Genomic DNA, 16,827 nt, shown 5'->3' on the forward strand with positions numbered 1-16,827 from the left:
TTTGGTTTATTATTTAATGTTTAATGGGACTATCTAATAATGCGAAGTTGTTGCCTTAAAACATAGCCCAGCCCTACGTAAAGAGTATAAAATAATTAAAAATATTGGGCTATTTTGCGATTTAAAAATAAACCGGTTCCGAGCCCTGACTCTGATGGACATTTACATGTAACGGAAAGAATTAGACCTAAAAGTGTTGCCATATTTAAAATACAGGCACACAAGCGGTGATGGTAACACCATGCAATTTCTACAGCGGTTTAACTACGCGGCCGTCAGCGCAGGCCTATTGCAGCAGCACTTGACTCAGATGAGGCACAGCCTAGATCCCTAGGCCTAGGGTTTAGGCCGGCGATAGTAAGTCGGACACGGGGCGTTTGTGTGTGTTCAGTACTAACCTTGTGTGTGAGTTGGTGTATAATTAGTTTGACGGGTGGGATACAGAGAACTACTAACCTTATTCATAAACGTGTACTAAAGTTATGATGCTTCTAATAATCGTTTGTCCCTTTCCGACGTATTGGTATGATGGAAAGGGACAAATGATTATTAGCGGCATCGTAACTTTAGTACACGTTTATGAATAAGGGTGTAAATATTTTATATGAAAAAAAAAAAATACTCTTATTGACGACTGGTTAGAAAAAAAAACAGTTTCAGCTGTGACGAAATAACCATCGTCAAAAATTTCGGGTGTGATTTGCTTTGGAGAAATAATGAAACAACTGAAGCTAAGCACAAAAAAATTGTACATTAACCCGTCTGTTTCTATCTCTATCGCACACACATAGGTAATTATATGGCTCTCATATTGGTATTAACCGTCAGCGTCATGTACTGGACAGCAATATAATTACGCGCGTGCGAAAGAGATAGCAACCGGAGGGTCATTGTACGAAATTCTTAGTTCTTAGCGTCCCTAATTTACACAATTATTCAGTTGAATGAGCACAGCATTGATAAATCAGCACTCTGCAAAATTAACATCTTATTGACTATTAATTCTAATTAAAAACGCAAAGTGCAAGTTACTATTTTATATCACTTTTAATAAATAACATTTTAAAATATAGTATTGCAATTTTTTCTAATTATACACCAATGGGGTATCGGGGAAGAGGCATAGAGCATGAGTTTTGGACCTTACGGGGATTGGAATAAGGATTAAATTCCCCCGGTTTGAGGCTGAATAGAAATAACCTCACGGCTTCGAAAAGCATGCGGTGCACTTCACAGTCACGGTTCATATCTAAATTTCTTAATATGCCCTGTTAAAATGGACATTGAGATCTGGGGTCATCCATAAATTAAGTCACACATGATTTTCTGACCCCTTCCCCCCTCCTTGTCACACCAGGTCACATTTGGCAACCCCCTCTCCCCCCTGGTGTGATATCACATATTTAGCAATTTTGTTTTCAACGAAATCAGCAATTTGATTAAGTATGTATATTTATTTTCAGTAAAAATGTTTTTAATAAAATCAATATTGGATATTTTATGACAACAATTCATTATTGCAAAAACTAGTTATTTAATGAGGTAAAGTTAAAGTGACGTCACAATGTTTGTGACTTCCTCCTCCTCCTTGTCACAACATGTCACATTTTCTTGACCCTCTCCCTCCCCCTAAACGTATGAAGTAATTAATGTATGCAGCATTGTACCTATACCTATATTTCAACACATCAAACAATGCCCTGTGCAAGTGCACATCCTGCCGGTACAAAATAGTTTTTTTTTTTACAAAGTTTAACTTTATTGACAAATCCATGTCTTCTCGATCAAAAAGCAACGATGCAGTGACAAATCTTGTTGGGCTATATTTGAACACAATGTTTGGTTAAATGCTAAAAATAGCAGACTCAGTTCTTTTGTCTCTTCTGATCGGGCATCCACAAATATCATAAAATCAGATACAAAGAATTTGACAATTAAGCATGAACCCCGAGTGAGTAGATTATATCTAGTCGAAGTCCGAGTGTGTTAAAGTAAAAAGAACTGCATATTTCATTTCACGGCTTAATCTTCCTCTAGCAGGACACGAAACTATATACCCTAATGAGGCGCATTAATTATGGAACGTTTATCGCGCATGACATGATAAATTTTACTCCTTTTACCATAGCGATGTTTGCTGTATGTCATACGCGATAAGCGCGTTGTATATTTGAACAGGAGTAGGAGTAGCCCCAAAACCTTCACTGTTGAAATCCGCATCAAGGCACCAGGATTTTGAAATATTTAATTCTAAATCTAAAGAGTGTCTCAAGTGCAAAATGTGTATGATAAATATTGTGGCATATTTTTCTAGTAACTCCTTTTAGTTAAGGTTTTTAATAACAAAAAAAACACATGTAATTTATTTATCGTTCGTATAGTTCTACATACAGTATGTGATGTGACAGAAAAAAAGACAGTTACCCCCTTATTCATAAACGTCTACTAAAGTTACGATGCCTCTAATAATCGTTTGTCCCTTTCTATCACACCAATACGTCGGAAAAGGTCTTCGAGTTCCTTAGTATCGTAACTTTAGTAGACGTTTATGAGTAAGAGGGTTAATGTTTATGTCATGCTGAGCAACTTTTACTATGCGACCAACCCCGAAATCGCGAAATAAAAAATTGACTCTCCCATAGGAAATTTCAACATCAGACCAGCAAGTGTCCTTTCTGCCGCGTATGTAAAAAGCGGCCTAGAATGTTTGTGTTTATAACTGGTTATGAGAAAATAGTAAATTTTCTTATTTTGTACCTGGTTACAAAACTCGGTTACATACGCGGCCGAAAGGCAAAATGTATGAAATAGAGAATTTTTTTTTTCGCTATTTGTCCCATGGTGAAAGTTGCTCCTAAACCTAAACATTAATGGGTCTGTTACATACTGTATAGCTACACATAAAAACAATGAAAACGGGTTACTTTATACGTGTCGGCGGCCGATCGTGAAATTCCTAGGCATATCGTGAAACGAGAAAATCTTTGCCTCGTTCCCCGAGTCGACGGAGCGGGGCTCCTATTTCTGGACAATTTGCCCCGCGGGCATCTGAAGCAACCTAACGAACATATCCTACCTATCTATTGATTTAATGTGACCACCGTCAAAGCATTACACAGGAACATTACGATCTGCCTAATCTTACGATCGGTCGCCTAAATATGAAAAGTAGATAAATTTCTTTAGAAAATGTCCGTTTTCATTGCAAAGCTATCAAGTTGGGTTGCTGGATGGTTTTATGCACACCTTCATTGTGTTCCGATTATAAGTTTTATTTTGTAACTATGTAGCTAATATATTTAATACATAAGGTGTTATAAATATGTATTGTATGTATATAATAGGATCCGTTTTCTCCCTACGCTGCACTTGCATGGAATCCTAACAGGGAATGTCTTCCTTACTTACAACTTTAATTTTGCGGTAATCTATTGCTTTTTAAACGTTTTGTGCTGTGTAATGTCTCTATAACTTACCCATTATGCTATAAAAGTCATTATAATTAAGTTCCTGTAGAAATTCATTAGGTAAATCACTAGTAAGTTTAAGGAACGAACCTACTGAAGTGTCCATTTTTAGCTACACAACCAGCGAAAAATACAACAAAATTGCAACTACCTTTAACGTCGCTCGCATACATTGCTAGAGTAGAGAAATTGACTGTTACAGAGCGCTTTTGTAATAGGTTATTATTTCTCATTTTTACACGCTTTTATTTAGTTTCACTTGTCCCGTTGCCTGTCTGTAATTTAGGTATTGATTTTTAGGTGTTGTGTCAATACAATTTTTCTGTTATGCCTTATATTATTTGTTAATTTCTTGATATAAATTATCACAATCAATGAGGCTGTGTGATTAGACTGTATCCAAACATAATAAAACTTGTTGGAAATATATACAAAAAAAAAAAACAAATCTAACCTAACCGATTGGTTAATATATGTGAAATACAGTATAAATTAACTATCAACATCCTCTTTGATTGGTCTAATGCTAAAATGGTATTTTGCATGGCATTATATTGTCTGTGCTAATAACGTGTTATTTTATTTTGCATGTAGATAATAGTCCCCGTAATTCTTTTCTACAAAAAATTTTGGTTCTTCTATGTTCTGTCTAATACCTGAATGAATATCAATCTTAGCATGGCATTGTCATGTAGGTAAGTATAGTCCTGATCAGATGTATAGAAACGTTCAATTTACTCATAAGTATATGCATATACATTGATCTTTCCTACAAATCTGATCCACCATTTAACGTAGTACTCAGTAGTATATAATAACATCGCTTACTCCCATTCACAATGATCTAAAAAAACACCCAGATGCTAAAACACTTTAAATTTCCCCAGGAGGCTGTAATCAACGAACTAAAAACGAAATCGCAAGCCGTCGGGGAGAAGAAACTTCTACACCAAGACGAAGTATACAACGGAGCCCTAGAAGACATCCTGCACGGGCTCAGGAGCGAGCCCTACCGGCGCGCGGACGCCGTGCGGCGCTCGCACCGCCGGCGCATCAACTCGCACAGACTCTCTAAGGGACTCGAGGAGCTAGACGTATGATACGAACCCACCTCCAGTGAACAACTGGAAAACGCCTCTGTCCTAGACGCTGTCAGATCAATAAACGCGCGCTGCGATGACAAATTAAAGAAAAAGAAGAGAAAAGACCTAGAAATGGTGCATAAGAAACAGACCATAGCCATCTACAACATCGATGATGATTTCTCCGATTTTACGTCTGGTAACACCGTCCGGAAACACAGATCGTCCCCCTATAGAGTCGCCCCGACCGAATGCGAGGTCGAAGAGCGATGCGATCTTATCAAATCGACGTATGACGTCATTTCGAAATATACGCGAGCGATGTTCGACAAGCAAAACGAAACGGTCGTCTAAACGTGCCTAATAGTTAATAAAGTTCATCTAAGCTCGGGTTGACCTTGGAACAGAGTGTGGAAACTCCGTCATAAATATGAAATTACCCTTTGAACGCCTCGCCTATCGTGCACGGCGCATCATTGTAAACCTTATCGGGATGCATGAAGGTTGATAATGGGCTGTACCACGTTGGCGTCTTTGGCGGTCAAAAAGTTAAATGAATAATGGCGTACCACATTTTGTTACTGTCAAATTAGCTTATACGGACTCTACCCCCGCTTGCACTCGGGACAGTGTTGCAAGCCTTAAAAAATAACCCTATTTATTTTATCGTTGGTAAAACCACTTTTTAATAGTTAGCGGAGCTAACAGAAATCTATCGCGAGTGCAATTGGGATTCATTTGATACGCCTGAATTTCATTCCATTACTAATCACGAAAATATTTTGCTACGGACAATTTACTGTTTATTTTGATACACACGCTTAGCTTTAGACTTTTTTGTAGCGCCCGGCTCTAGTGCTATCTCTCGCTCGCACAATACAAAAAGAGAGACGGCATCATAGACCAAATGGGTAACTTAGTCCCGCTAGTTAACGGCCTTTAACATGTTTACGCACATTTTTGTAAGCGTATTTTGAATGTAATTTCTACTATTTATAATCGTGTAAGTAATATTACAGTGTCCTTAATATGTATTTACTACGTATACATAAATATTAAACGCAAGGTATCTTTCGTATAAACGAATTCGTATAAAATTTACTATATATGCATTTATATATTCATAGCATTTGTAACAATATTGTGATAGTTCAAAATATGTAGCATTTACTCATTGAATTTTCATAACATCAACTGGTTTGAGTGTAGAAAATATACCTTAATTTAATTGTTTAAATTCTTATATTTTTATATGATAGTCCACATCAGAAAAGATCTTAGCTAAAAGCCCTAATCAATGTGCAGCCAGCCGCATACAAACATAAAAAAACTATATACGATGAATTTCGTATAACTTTGCTGACTGTACTTGCGCAAATATTACCTCTCGCTTCGTATTTTAGGGTATTTGGTATTTAGTTAACTACTTTGCTAGAAAGTCGTCAATGTCCAGATTTGAGCAATGTATAGTTTTTTTTGAGATGGATTCTCATTTTTAGTACCTATTGCGTATTTTTGAGACATGACATAGATTGTAATTATTTATAGATTTCGATTCCAATTAGATTAAGTGTAATATAAATATGAGAATTGTTCAACAGGCTTCTGATTTTGAAATATATAATGATTATAATTTGGTATATCCGAAAGTATTCTAATTTGTTACGATCTGAATTGCATCTCGAATAAGTTAATTTTAATTAATTTATATATTTTGTGTAAATATTTGTTTCGTTTTTGCAATAGTACCAAGTTTTAAAACATTTTATTGTAAATATAGTATTTTCGTATAAATATTGGTTGAAACTGAAATAGATTTGAGTTTACACACTTTATTATTTTAAGTATAAATTATATGTTATTAATAATAAACAAGTTGGTACTTTTGCATAATAATTGTAATTCGTATTAATATTTTATGAATATAATTTAATATATCACTCACTAATTTTTTTTTTTAAGCTGAGTATCTACATAATAGGTGCAAATTGACAAATATTCCCGACATCTGCGGGAAAAAGGTGTTCATGTTATTAAGATCGTGTCATTCACGAAGACGCGTGGCTTAACTCGTATTGCCATGTTATTAAAGGTTAGATTTGGCAAATCTGCGCGTCATCCTGGATGACACGAATTATACTTAGCTGTATACAATCGATTTGCGTGCAAGTTGATTGCTATAAGAAGGTACATACAGGTAATGGGTTGGCTAGTCATATTAAAAAACTATAAGATTAAGTGATCATAGACATATCGGAACAAATACAGAACTACCCTACTTGTAATTGATAAAAGAGTTAGAACATCTTTTCAAATGGAATCTCTATTCAGAGGCGGCGTTAGGCGTGGGCGATGTCGGCCACCGCCTACGGCCTCGCGCCTCAAATAGGTATATCTCGGACACAACGTAAAAAATTAAAAATGTTCGTTATTTCTTGCACCACCAGAGGGCCTCGTTAAATGTACCTTTTGGTCTCGCCCCACACTGCCTCTATTAATGTGCTCCTTTATACGAACTGAAACTTTTACTATCGTATTATTATTGGTTGTTGGAAATGCCTCACTCTTACCTCAAATATGTCCACTTTGAACGTTACGATGGTTGGTTCAAGGAATTTTAATCTCTTCAATAACAGGCAGGCCACTTTTGAAATACATACGCTTTAAAACTCGCAAGTTTCTTGTATAGCAATCAACGTGCACTGAACGGTATAAAAGGTGCTTTTCGCACAACTATTCTGGCTTACTTTCAAAACGTAGTAAACAACTAAGTCAATGTAAAAAAAAAAGAAGTTTAACACATTCACTTTCAGCGCGAGCTACGCATGTAGCCAACACAGGAAAAACTGTGTGTAGCGAAAAGCGTCTACACACAGGTCGGTGACTGTTAATGTGTTAAAAATATAAATTAATACAGGGTTTGTATCGGACGACGCACATAAGTTGACGGTTTAGGGATTTCAGAAACCACCTATTTGAGTAATTATTAATTACTATTTAGTAATAATTAATTAATTGCGGTTTTGTGTCAAGTTATGTTTCAAAGGTTATTGCGGCCCTTTTTTATTGCAGTTGTGGTAAATACTTCTGTTGTCATTTTACTTTGAAATTTTTAAGTTAAATAACGTATGTAATCTTGGAGATTTCAACATAAAATATAACATTAAGTGCAACAATTTTATTAATATAATGAAACCGTTTATAACCAATTACCGATGTCCTTTTGGTCAAGGCGTTTAAAAAAATAATGTAAAGTATGTCCACCATCACGGCTAAGTTTTTTGTTTGTTAAATTTCATCAAAATTCGTTTAGCCAGCAGCAACCAGCAGTTTAACCACATCTGTAGTAAAAATGAGCAGTTTTGGTAGAAGTTTATGATAATGTTTTTGTATAGTTATATTCGTATGTGATGTATACCTGAGAGTTTTAATTGGTTCTTCATAGTTTGTATCGCATGTACGCTAGTGTTAGAAACAGTATTCAGTGATGCAATAAAACATACATTTACAGTAACTAATTGTTTTATTTTGAGAATTTTGAAAATAAATTAAAATAAATCAGTGCTATCATAAGAATAAATAAAATAATTAAGTATGCATACAGATTGTAAATAATATTATCAAATCTAATTTTGGATGATGAAAAATGGGACATATGTCACCTCTATTCATTAATGTTATGTAACTTAAACATAAGTATTGGGAATAATTGTTAAGCATGTTTTGTTCTTGTTAATGTTATTTTACATCTGCAGATAAGTAAGATCTTAGGGGGCGTCCATTAATCGCGTCATATTGTATAGGGGGGGGAGGGGGTCAGCAAAAAATCACCAATGATCACCACAGGGGACGGGGGGGTATGGACACGTATCACGTGTATTTTTTTTTCATCTGTGCTATACTGTATTATAGTCAATAAAATAAAAATAATAGTTTTCCGCCCTTATTATCCTTCACGTGTACTTAGGTTCATTTGTTAGAAAACTGTTCTTTAGTTATCGAAAAAAATACACGTCATATTGGATGGGGGGGGGGGTCCTGAAAATATCACCAAAGATCACCATGGGGGAGGGGGGGGTCTAAAACAAGCCAAAAACGTATGACGCGATTAATGGACGCCCCCTTAGGTGAAGTAAAGCTTAAGAAGACCAGAATCAAACAAAAGGTGGCCAATAATCTGTGCATGACACTGTCCTATTAGAAGTCTAAAATAAACTTAAAACATAATGGAATAGGTCTGTCAAACACTTGAATGTTTACCTCTCTCCATAAAATTCATAAATATTTCAGAAAGGGGGCCTTTCCTTTTCTCACTGTTGAACAAATAACTTTACCGTTCATTATTTTCTAATTATCACCTTAGAACTAGTCAACAATTACAACCAATCAATATAACTATGTTTAAAATACTTCATTTAGAGAAACTTTTACAAGCTATCTTTCTAATCTCCCCAACAACAGTCTGTACCTCAGCCATAGCACCAATCCCTGTATCTCCACACATTAATGTTTTACTGATTGGGTGTATCTGTATATGGCCCCAGTCCGTCAGTACCTGGACCTGTTTGGCTGTGATAGGATGCTCCCACATTCGCGTGTTCATCGCGGGACAAAAGAGGAGGGGCTTGGACATGTCCCATGCTCGAGTTGTACAGGTGAGTAGGTTATCACAAATGCCCTGGAGAAAAGAAGAATGAAGTTACTAAGCAGTTTGCTTTTAATGTGATGATGCAGCATATCAGGACTCACAGTTTGAAGTTTGTACTTTTTCCATACTTTTCATATATAAGGCTTATACAATATATTTGACAAAAAAAATTGAACATGACTTTGTACCTGTGCCATTTTTGCTAATGTATTAGCATCCAAAGGAGCTATGACCATCATGTCAGCCCACTTCCCAAGTTCTATGTGCAGCACCGGGTCACCCCTCTGCTTCCAAGCTTGCCATTCCGAGTTGTCGTCAAATAAACGCACTTCAGGAGGCAAATTGGAGGTTTCGAAGAAGTGTTTTGCATGTTCTGTAACTATTAAACGTATCTGGAAATAAATATCGTAAATTGTATTAGTAAAACTAGTTGCTATGCATTATTATTTACAAACACAGTGTGTTTCATTGTAATGTTTACTATACTGATAAGAACCTAACCTCAATTTTATTGCAGCTCTCGTTTTCATTTAATTCCAATAAGGTTCTCACTAGAATGGGTATTTTCAGTGCAGCGACACTTCCAGTTGCAGCGACCAGCACTTTATAAATATTTTTATCCATTTTATATAAACTGATAAACTAATTTAAGGATACGAATTATACACGAAAAGATGACGTTTCTCAGACGTTTTTAACATCGGCAACCAACACTACCAACAGTATCAACTAGCAACACAATAAGTCGTGTAAGTCACGTTTAAGTTATTCAGAACACATGTAATTAATTAAAATAAATATTGTAATTATACTATAATATAAATAAAGTATAATATATAGACATCATGTCATATTTTAAATATAAACAATAATAATCTCGATATTGATGATATTGTATTAAATAATGTTTAACAGAATTTTAGAAAGTGAACCTTTATATTTATTTCCAATGGCAACTGTGAAATTCAACTGTCAAAATAAAATTATCACAATCAAAATAACAAAAATAAATGTCAGTTGATTACGTAGCGCGTGTGGGATAGGTTCGCTGTTCTTGCGGATTAAAGTACACTTTATTTACGTTTACAAAATCGTGTTAATGTGTCAAACTTGTTAGGATGCAAATTTTTCTGTATGTATAGTGCGTTGTTAATATAGTGTCGTTAATAAGCATAATGTGTTTATAGTAAAGTGTTGACATTTTTAAATTTAGTTGTTTACGATGGATGCGAACTCAAAGTATTACGAGGGCTGTGGGCAGGAAGGGCCGATACGCTGCATATTTCTGTGTGAATTCCACCCGACGGCTGGCCCTAAGATAACCTGCCAAGTGCCAGAAAACTATATTTCGAAAGACATTTTTGATACGGTCAGCCACTACATCATTCCAAAAGTGCAACTGCAGCGATGCACTTTGACTGTGTAAGTTTGTACCTTTCTAAAAGTAAATAAGATCCACGTGTATATTGCGGCGTTATCTTGTTCCTTGTATTGGAGTACACAAAGTAGATATTCCAGTTCCAATACGACTTTATTATGGTCAATTAGTTCACTTTCAAGTTTCGAATTAGTCACCCCACTTGACAGAAATCGATATGCCCATTCCGTTTCTAATGCGATATGTGATTAAGATAAAATGCCCATTGTTTAATTATATGTTATTTATTATACCTACTTACTTTTGTTCACAGTTTTATCAGTAGAAAATAACAACAAACGTAATGTCTACTAAGTTTGAGTTTAATTTTGAAAAATTCTAGCGTTGAAGCTTCATGAGATTTATTGATAATTATCTATGAATACTTATACTGGTATCAGTTAAACATTTTAATCAAGGTTCACTACTGTTATGAGCTTGATAACATGATAAGAGCCATGTTAGACACACATGTTCTGTTGCTATGGACTACTTATATATCTCTATATTGTATACTCTCTCCCATCAAACTGTTTTTTTTATTGACCACCATTACTTGCATTTTCAAAATATATCACACCACTACTCTGTGTCATAAGTAAGGTTTTTCAGTTGGTACCAAAAGAAGCTAAAATCATATTCAACAGGATAACAAACCGTGAATATGAAAAAAAAAAAAACATTTTCATTGTTTTAAAGTTATTATAATTTAAACTTTGAAGGCACTAGTGCCTAATAATTAAAAAACAGGCAGATAAAAAACTAACTGTAAGAAAATAACCAACTTCAAAAACGATAAAATAAATATTATGGATCCCATTAGTAGAACTGGATGAACAATATACTTCAGAATAAAAAAATAATTTTAAATCAGTAAAAAAATGGTTCAATTGATAACCTCCTCCTTCTCTTGAAGTTGGTAAAAAACATATGTGTCTTTTAAATGATGTGTTTATATTTTTCAGCACTCTCCTGGGATCAAAAATCCTGGGCTTCCCCGTAAGGATAGACAATAAAAAATATGCCCGCAATGCTTTTTACTTCAACCTGTGCTTTGTGTGTGATGCGTGGGCCCGGACAGTGCACCTGGAGCCCCTTGTCAAGAAGCTGACCGAATACCTTGTAAGTAGTTATATCTACAGTAGCAGCAATTTTTTTTATCATATTCGCTACCTAGCGTCCGTCCGCAAGTCTAGAGGAAAACATCAATGCATTACATCTACATCTTATAAAACTTCTCCAAAACTAAAAACTACTGAACAGGTTTTCATACGACTTTCATCTATCAATAGAGTGATTCTTGAGGAAGGTTTAGGTATATAACTTGTTAAGATTTTGTGTAAATTGGTTGAAATATAACTATGTTGTCAGAAAAAATCACGCTGGCTAGGAGCTTTAATCGAAAACGAAAAACGAACGAACGATCGTTTGAGTGATAATGATAACAACACAATGTATGGTGCGGTTGTCTTTCTTTCATGGATCTACAAAAAAGTCCGTGATGTTGAATGTCTATCTTTTAAGGATAATTTACTATACCCATTCTTAACTTCTAGAAAAAGATCACATAGTATGTGGCATTTGCAAAGCTATTTACACGGATACAGTATTAATAATTATCAAATTAAATACGTTTCCTACAGATTACAATGTTTCTTTACACCATACAATTTAAATGAGTATTTCAGTCATAATCGTAAATTAAAGTTTCATTTCGAAACATATAACTTGTACGAAATGTTAAAGACGCTATCCGCAGTTAGTTCTAATTTTTACCACCTTATGCGCTGGGATCGCTTTTCTTACCCCCACCATGCACTTCGCACGGTCCCAATTGGCGTCATTTATTTATGTAAGACGATCTTTGCTAAGTACGGGTGTTTACCCGTTCACATCTAGGTCTACCTAACGCTAGCTGGGTAATGTTAGTTGCCAAGCAGACCCCTGGCTCCCATGGCGAGGAAGATGATGACGTAACGTAAGATGATTTTTGACAGTTTTTGACCCCCTCCCACCCCTACCGACGCCCTTGTGTCTACTAACAGTAAATGTGGTAGCACACGGCGACTTTTTGTAACGATGCAGAATCGTATTTACGTGAGCGAGTATGTCCTTTTATACCTACGCAATACTTGTACTCTTTTCCTTTTCTATTGATCAATACCTAGATAAAAACTTGGAGGTGTAAAAATTATTTCATTACTAATAAATATTTATTCCTATAAATTAGCTTAATGAAATAGTCATAATTACGGAGTTGAAAACTTATAGTCTTATTACTTATTAATTTATTTAATTAGGTATCTCTCTTTATAATTATGTAGGTGCCTACTTATATGTTTCAACTAAGTTGGCATTGGCAATTAATATTCTTGTGAAGATCGCTATTAATCGAACATCCGGTATAGTTTCCATTTTTTAAAGATACACTGCGATTTATATTTAAATGGGTTTTAAATACCACGTAGATCTAGTTTGGTAGGCCTATAAACAGAAACATGTTTTTCCTTAAATTTGGAGTAGGTATAGATAAAAGTTGTGTACGAATTATAGTTCGTGAAGATGACGCGCAGATTTGTTAAATCTAACCTTTAATAACATGACATTACGAGTTAAGGCACGCGTCTTCGTGAATGACACGATCTATAAATAATACCTCCCGAACATAATGACCACCAATTGGCAGCGCTGGATCAGCGAGATGGCCATACGATGGTTAGGGCTCCTTTATGCTCCTCTACACGATGGCCCAGCGTAGGCTAGTCCACGCGTTTATGCGTTAGAGGAGCAAGTGATATTGCTATCTCATTTCACCGCATAGCTGCGTCCCTTAGGCTGGCCTACGCTGGGCCATCGTGTAGAGGAGCCATTACACGATGGCCCAGTGCTGGACCAGCGAGATGGCCATGCGATGGTTGAGAGCACGCATTATGGAACGGGCCACGTGTAGATGCGTACGCACCATCGCTGGTCCACTACCTTTGATGTGCGGACAAAAACAGACCGTGGCCATCCCATCGCCATCCCGCCACGCCATAAGCCATCCGACACCACTACCCATCATGTAGAGGAGCCATAAAAACTTATGCTGTCCTAAAATATGCGGCATAGGTAAGTAATGTATGTATACCCGGACTCCAACCCAGTATGTTGTACAAATAGAGTGATATTTACTTCCTTCCCTTTTGATGCATCTATACGGGCCCGTTTTTGGAAAGCTATTTGGCATATGACAACACGCATTAACATTAGTTTAAAACTAGCCCTGGAGACCGAGACGGGTATACTGGACTGGATTACGGGGTGAAGGTGGCTACTAACGTCCAACACCCCAACGAGCTCCATAACACACCGGTGACCGGTGTGCTTAGTAATTTATAATTTACAATTGAGGAGTGTCTTTTTTTTTTTTTTTTTTTTTTTTTTTATTCCGAAAAGGTAAGCATTTGACCACAATCTCACCTGATGGAAAGTGCCGATGTAGTCTAGGATGGAACATGCTTACCTAAAAGATGTCTATTCACTCTCGATTTAAAAAGGTCCAAGTTATAGTGGACTGGGAATAGATTTGCAGGAAGTGAATTCCACTCCTTAGCCGTACGCATGATAAAGCTGGATGCGTAGCGTTTAGTGCGAATCAGTGGTAAAGTAACGACGTAAGGGTGAAACGCAAGTCCGCGTCTAGTCCCACGGTGGCAGAACGGAGATGGGGGGATAAGATTATGTAATCCCATCGCACACTCCCCGAAATGTATCCTGTAGAATACCGATAAACAGGCTACCTTTCTACGGTGTTCTAGGCTCTGCAGTCTAGCCTCTACCAATCTCGCATCCCCAATAAGCTTCCTAGCGCGTTTGTCTATGGAATCTAGGGTGGCTAGCTGATACTTGGCGGATCCATCCCAAAGGTGACTGCAATACTCCATACACGACCGGATTTGAGCTATGTAAAGCTGAAGAAGCTGCTCCGGTGTGAAGTACTGCTTGACCTTAGAAAGGACGCCTAATCGTCTAGCTGCAGATTTAGCCAGAGATTCAATATACGCCCCGAAGCTCAGGTTAGATGAGATACTTGTGCCAAGTAGCTGGAGATGGTTGGATATCGGTACGGATACATCCCGGAAAGTCGGAGTCAGGTCGAAAGGACTCCGTTTCGCAGAGAACAGACACGCCTGTGTTTTGGTAGCGTTGAATTTGACCAGGTTTGCGTCGCCCCAATCGGATACTACCTTAAGTGTCAAATTCAGACGGTCTACCATAGCCTGTCGATTAGATTGGACTTCCTCTTTTTTGGCCCGAGCATTGGAGAGATATCTGTCCACGACAGTGCTGTCATCGGCATACCCAAAAGTATCTGGGACTAGCATGTCGTTGATATGCAGCAGAAATAAGGTCGCGGACAGAACAGAGCCCTGAGGAACACCGGCATTAATAGCCCATTGGTCAGATGTGTAGCCGTCTAACACCACCCGGATGGAACGTTCACTCAGGAAATTCTCAATCCAGTTGCACAGGCCGGCTGGTATCCCATATGCTGGAAGCTTGCTCACCAAACTTGCATGCCAGACCCGGTCGAATGCTTTAGAGACATCGAGAGATACCGCAAGGGCTTCACCGTGCCTCTCAATTGCCTCGCTCCAAAGATGGGTAGCATGCACCAGAAGATCTCCAGTCGAACGACCCCCGCGGAAGCCATACTGAGAGTCGCTGAGCAAATCGTTATCCTCTAGGTGTGTTAGGAGCCGCTTATTCAGTACACGCTCCATAATCTTGCAGAGTATGGAGGTGACCGAGATTGGTCGGTAATTGGCTGGGTCTGAACGACTACCTTCTTTGGGCACGGGTTGCACGTTTGCAAGCTTCCAACACGAGGGTACTACGCCAGTTTCGAGCGACAGGCGGTATAGGCGTGTTAAGATTGGGGACAACTCGGCTGCACAGTTTCGCAAGACAATAGCAGGGATTCCGTCGGGACCGCTGGCTTTATTCACGTCTAACGTTCGCAGTATTTTGAGGACTTCCTTTTGATGTATATGAACATCCCTCATGGAAATATTCATTTGAGGAAGCACGGGTGGAAGTTTACCGGCTGAGTCAAGACGTGAATTCTTAGCGAAAAGAGAAGCGAACAGGTCAGCTTTCTCTTTGGCTGTATGTGCTAGCGTTCCGTCAGGTTTTACCAGGGGAGGCAGTGATGGGCGGCAGAAATTTCCTTCGACCGCTTTCGCTAGGGACCAAAACGCTTTACTTCCCGGAGGATATGAGGCTAGTTTAGTCCCAATACGACGGACATGGTCGAACCTGGCCTTGCGAAACTGCTTCTTACAGGACTTGGCAGCTTTATTAAACTTCTTCTTCAAGTCATGTGTGTTCGTAGCCTTGCGTGAACGAGCATCAGCCCATTCGTGGTAAGCCGACCGCTTAAGCGCCTCAGCGCGATCACAGTCAGCATTGTACCACGGGCGATGTGTCTTTTCAAAAGGGCTTATTTCTATATGGAAACCATACAAAATTAAGCCCGAAAATACAAAATACACTCCTCAATGCCGGGAGGCGTGCTGACCTGCAGCGAGTGTGGCCGCACATTCGTTGCAATAATTGGGTACGACAGTCACCTGCCGGCCTAGCCAAGGTGACAATCGCTATCGCTTCGACAACGAATCGCTTTGTGTCTCGCTCTCCGTCTTCCATATTAGTGCGACAGTGACAGTTGCGTTTCGATCGCTACGGAGCGTAAGCGATTTGCACGTTGGCTACGCGGCCTGGTACGACAGGCACCAGCGACGCGCGCTCTCAGCGGCCGAACGCAGTTGCTGTGGCCGAAAACTGCTAGGACAAGATGTTGATAATTATAGTATATCATGTTTAAGTAGATCTATGTAATCGTCCAAAGTAATGTACTAGTCAATAACCGTCGGTTTAACAGATATTTTATGTGACATTGATTATTATAAATGTCTCTATTTTAAGGCCCATACAACTATAATGTCACAGTAAATTAAAATTACTTAATAGCGCGCACGCCATTTGACTGGGCGCCAAAATGCTGAGATAGACTAACAAGAAAACCGCTTCGTGTTTAACACCTCGAAATGAGCCTATTATTACGTCATTATTATCGTGCATTGGCATAAATATTACGTGATAAAAACAGTCACGAATCGCAAGGCGTGTTTTTAACGGCATTAATGGATTTGTATATTGATTAAACGA

General features: G+C 37.8%; 3 protein-coding genes across 5 annotated transcripts in view; 2 read left to right on the forward strand and 1 right to left on the reverse strand.

Moving 5' to 3' along the window:
* The window catches only part of LOC133524480 (formin-like protein), a 110,817-nt gene extending 102,754 nt beyond the window's left edge, over positions 1–8,063 (forward strand). The window contains exons 17-18 of one of the 2 annotated variants that reach the window (XM_061860521.1): positions 257–357; positions 4,355–4,496. In XM_061860521.1, coding sequence (XP_061716505.1) covers positions 257–334 — 78 coding nt within the window. In that variant the 3' untranslated portion in view covers positions 335–357; positions 4,355–4,496. Of the gene's footprint in view, positions 1–256; positions 358–4,354 lie in introns of both variants that reach the window. The other variant, XM_061860520.1, reaches the window with a different exon arrangement.
* A 614-nt stretch (positions 8,064–8,677) lies between these two features.
* Positions 8,678–9,943, reverse strand: LOC133524485 (phosphopantothenoylcysteine decarboxylase). Of its 2 annotated transcripts, none has more exons than XM_061860539.1 (3): positions 9,750–9,943; positions 9,386–9,589; positions 8,678–9,227 (listed from the first exon to the last, which is right to left on the reverse strand). In XM_061860539.1, exons 1-3 carry the CDS (start codon positions 9,819–9,821, stop codon positions 8,961–8,963), a joined length of 543 nt encoding a protein of 180 aa, XP_061716523.1. In that variant the 5' UTR covers positions 9,822–9,943; the 3' UTR covers positions 8,678–8,960. The 2 variants fall into 2 exon arrangements, with proteins under 2 accessions (XP_061716523.1, XP_061716522.1); XM_061860538.1 differs by having other exon boundaries at positions 9,699–9,938.
* A 261-nt stretch (positions 9,944–10,204) lies between these two features.
* LOC133524466 (GATOR complex protein NPRL2-like) overlaps positions 10,205–16,827 on the forward strand; it is a 113,619-nt gene continuing 106,996 nt past the window's right edge. The window contains exons 1-2 of the mRNA XM_061860503.1: positions 10,205–10,619; positions 11,580–11,736. Of these exons, the coding sequence (XP_061716487.1) occupies positions 10,420–10,619; positions 11,580–11,736 (357 nt within the window). The 5' untranslated portion in view covers positions 10,205–10,419. The remainder of the gene's footprint in view (positions 10,620–11,579; positions 11,737–16,827) is intronic.

Source organism: Cydia pomonella, chromosome 13 (genome assembly GCF_033807575.1).
Source record: "Cydia pomonella isolate Wapato2018A chromosome 13, ilCydPomo1, whole genome shotgun sequence".
NCBI lineage: Eukaryota > Metazoa > Arthropoda > Insecta > Lepidoptera > Tortricidae > Cydia > Cydia pomonella.

Bases quoted from the DNA above. Each gene is read 5' to 3' on its own strand.
- LOC133524485 (XM_061860538.1), bottom strand. From the start codon at position 9,821: ATGGATAAAAATATTTATAAAGTGCTGGTCGCTGCAACTGGAAGTGTC. The intron at 9,590-9,698 runs GTTAGGTTCTTA...ATTTATTTCCAG, and splicing joins AGAGCTGCAATAAAATTGAG to ATACGTTTAATAGTTACAGA. The intron at 9,228-9,385 runs GTACAAAGTCAT...TCTTTTCTCCAG, and splicing joins CATTAGCAAAAATGGCACAG to GGCATTTGTGATAACCTACT.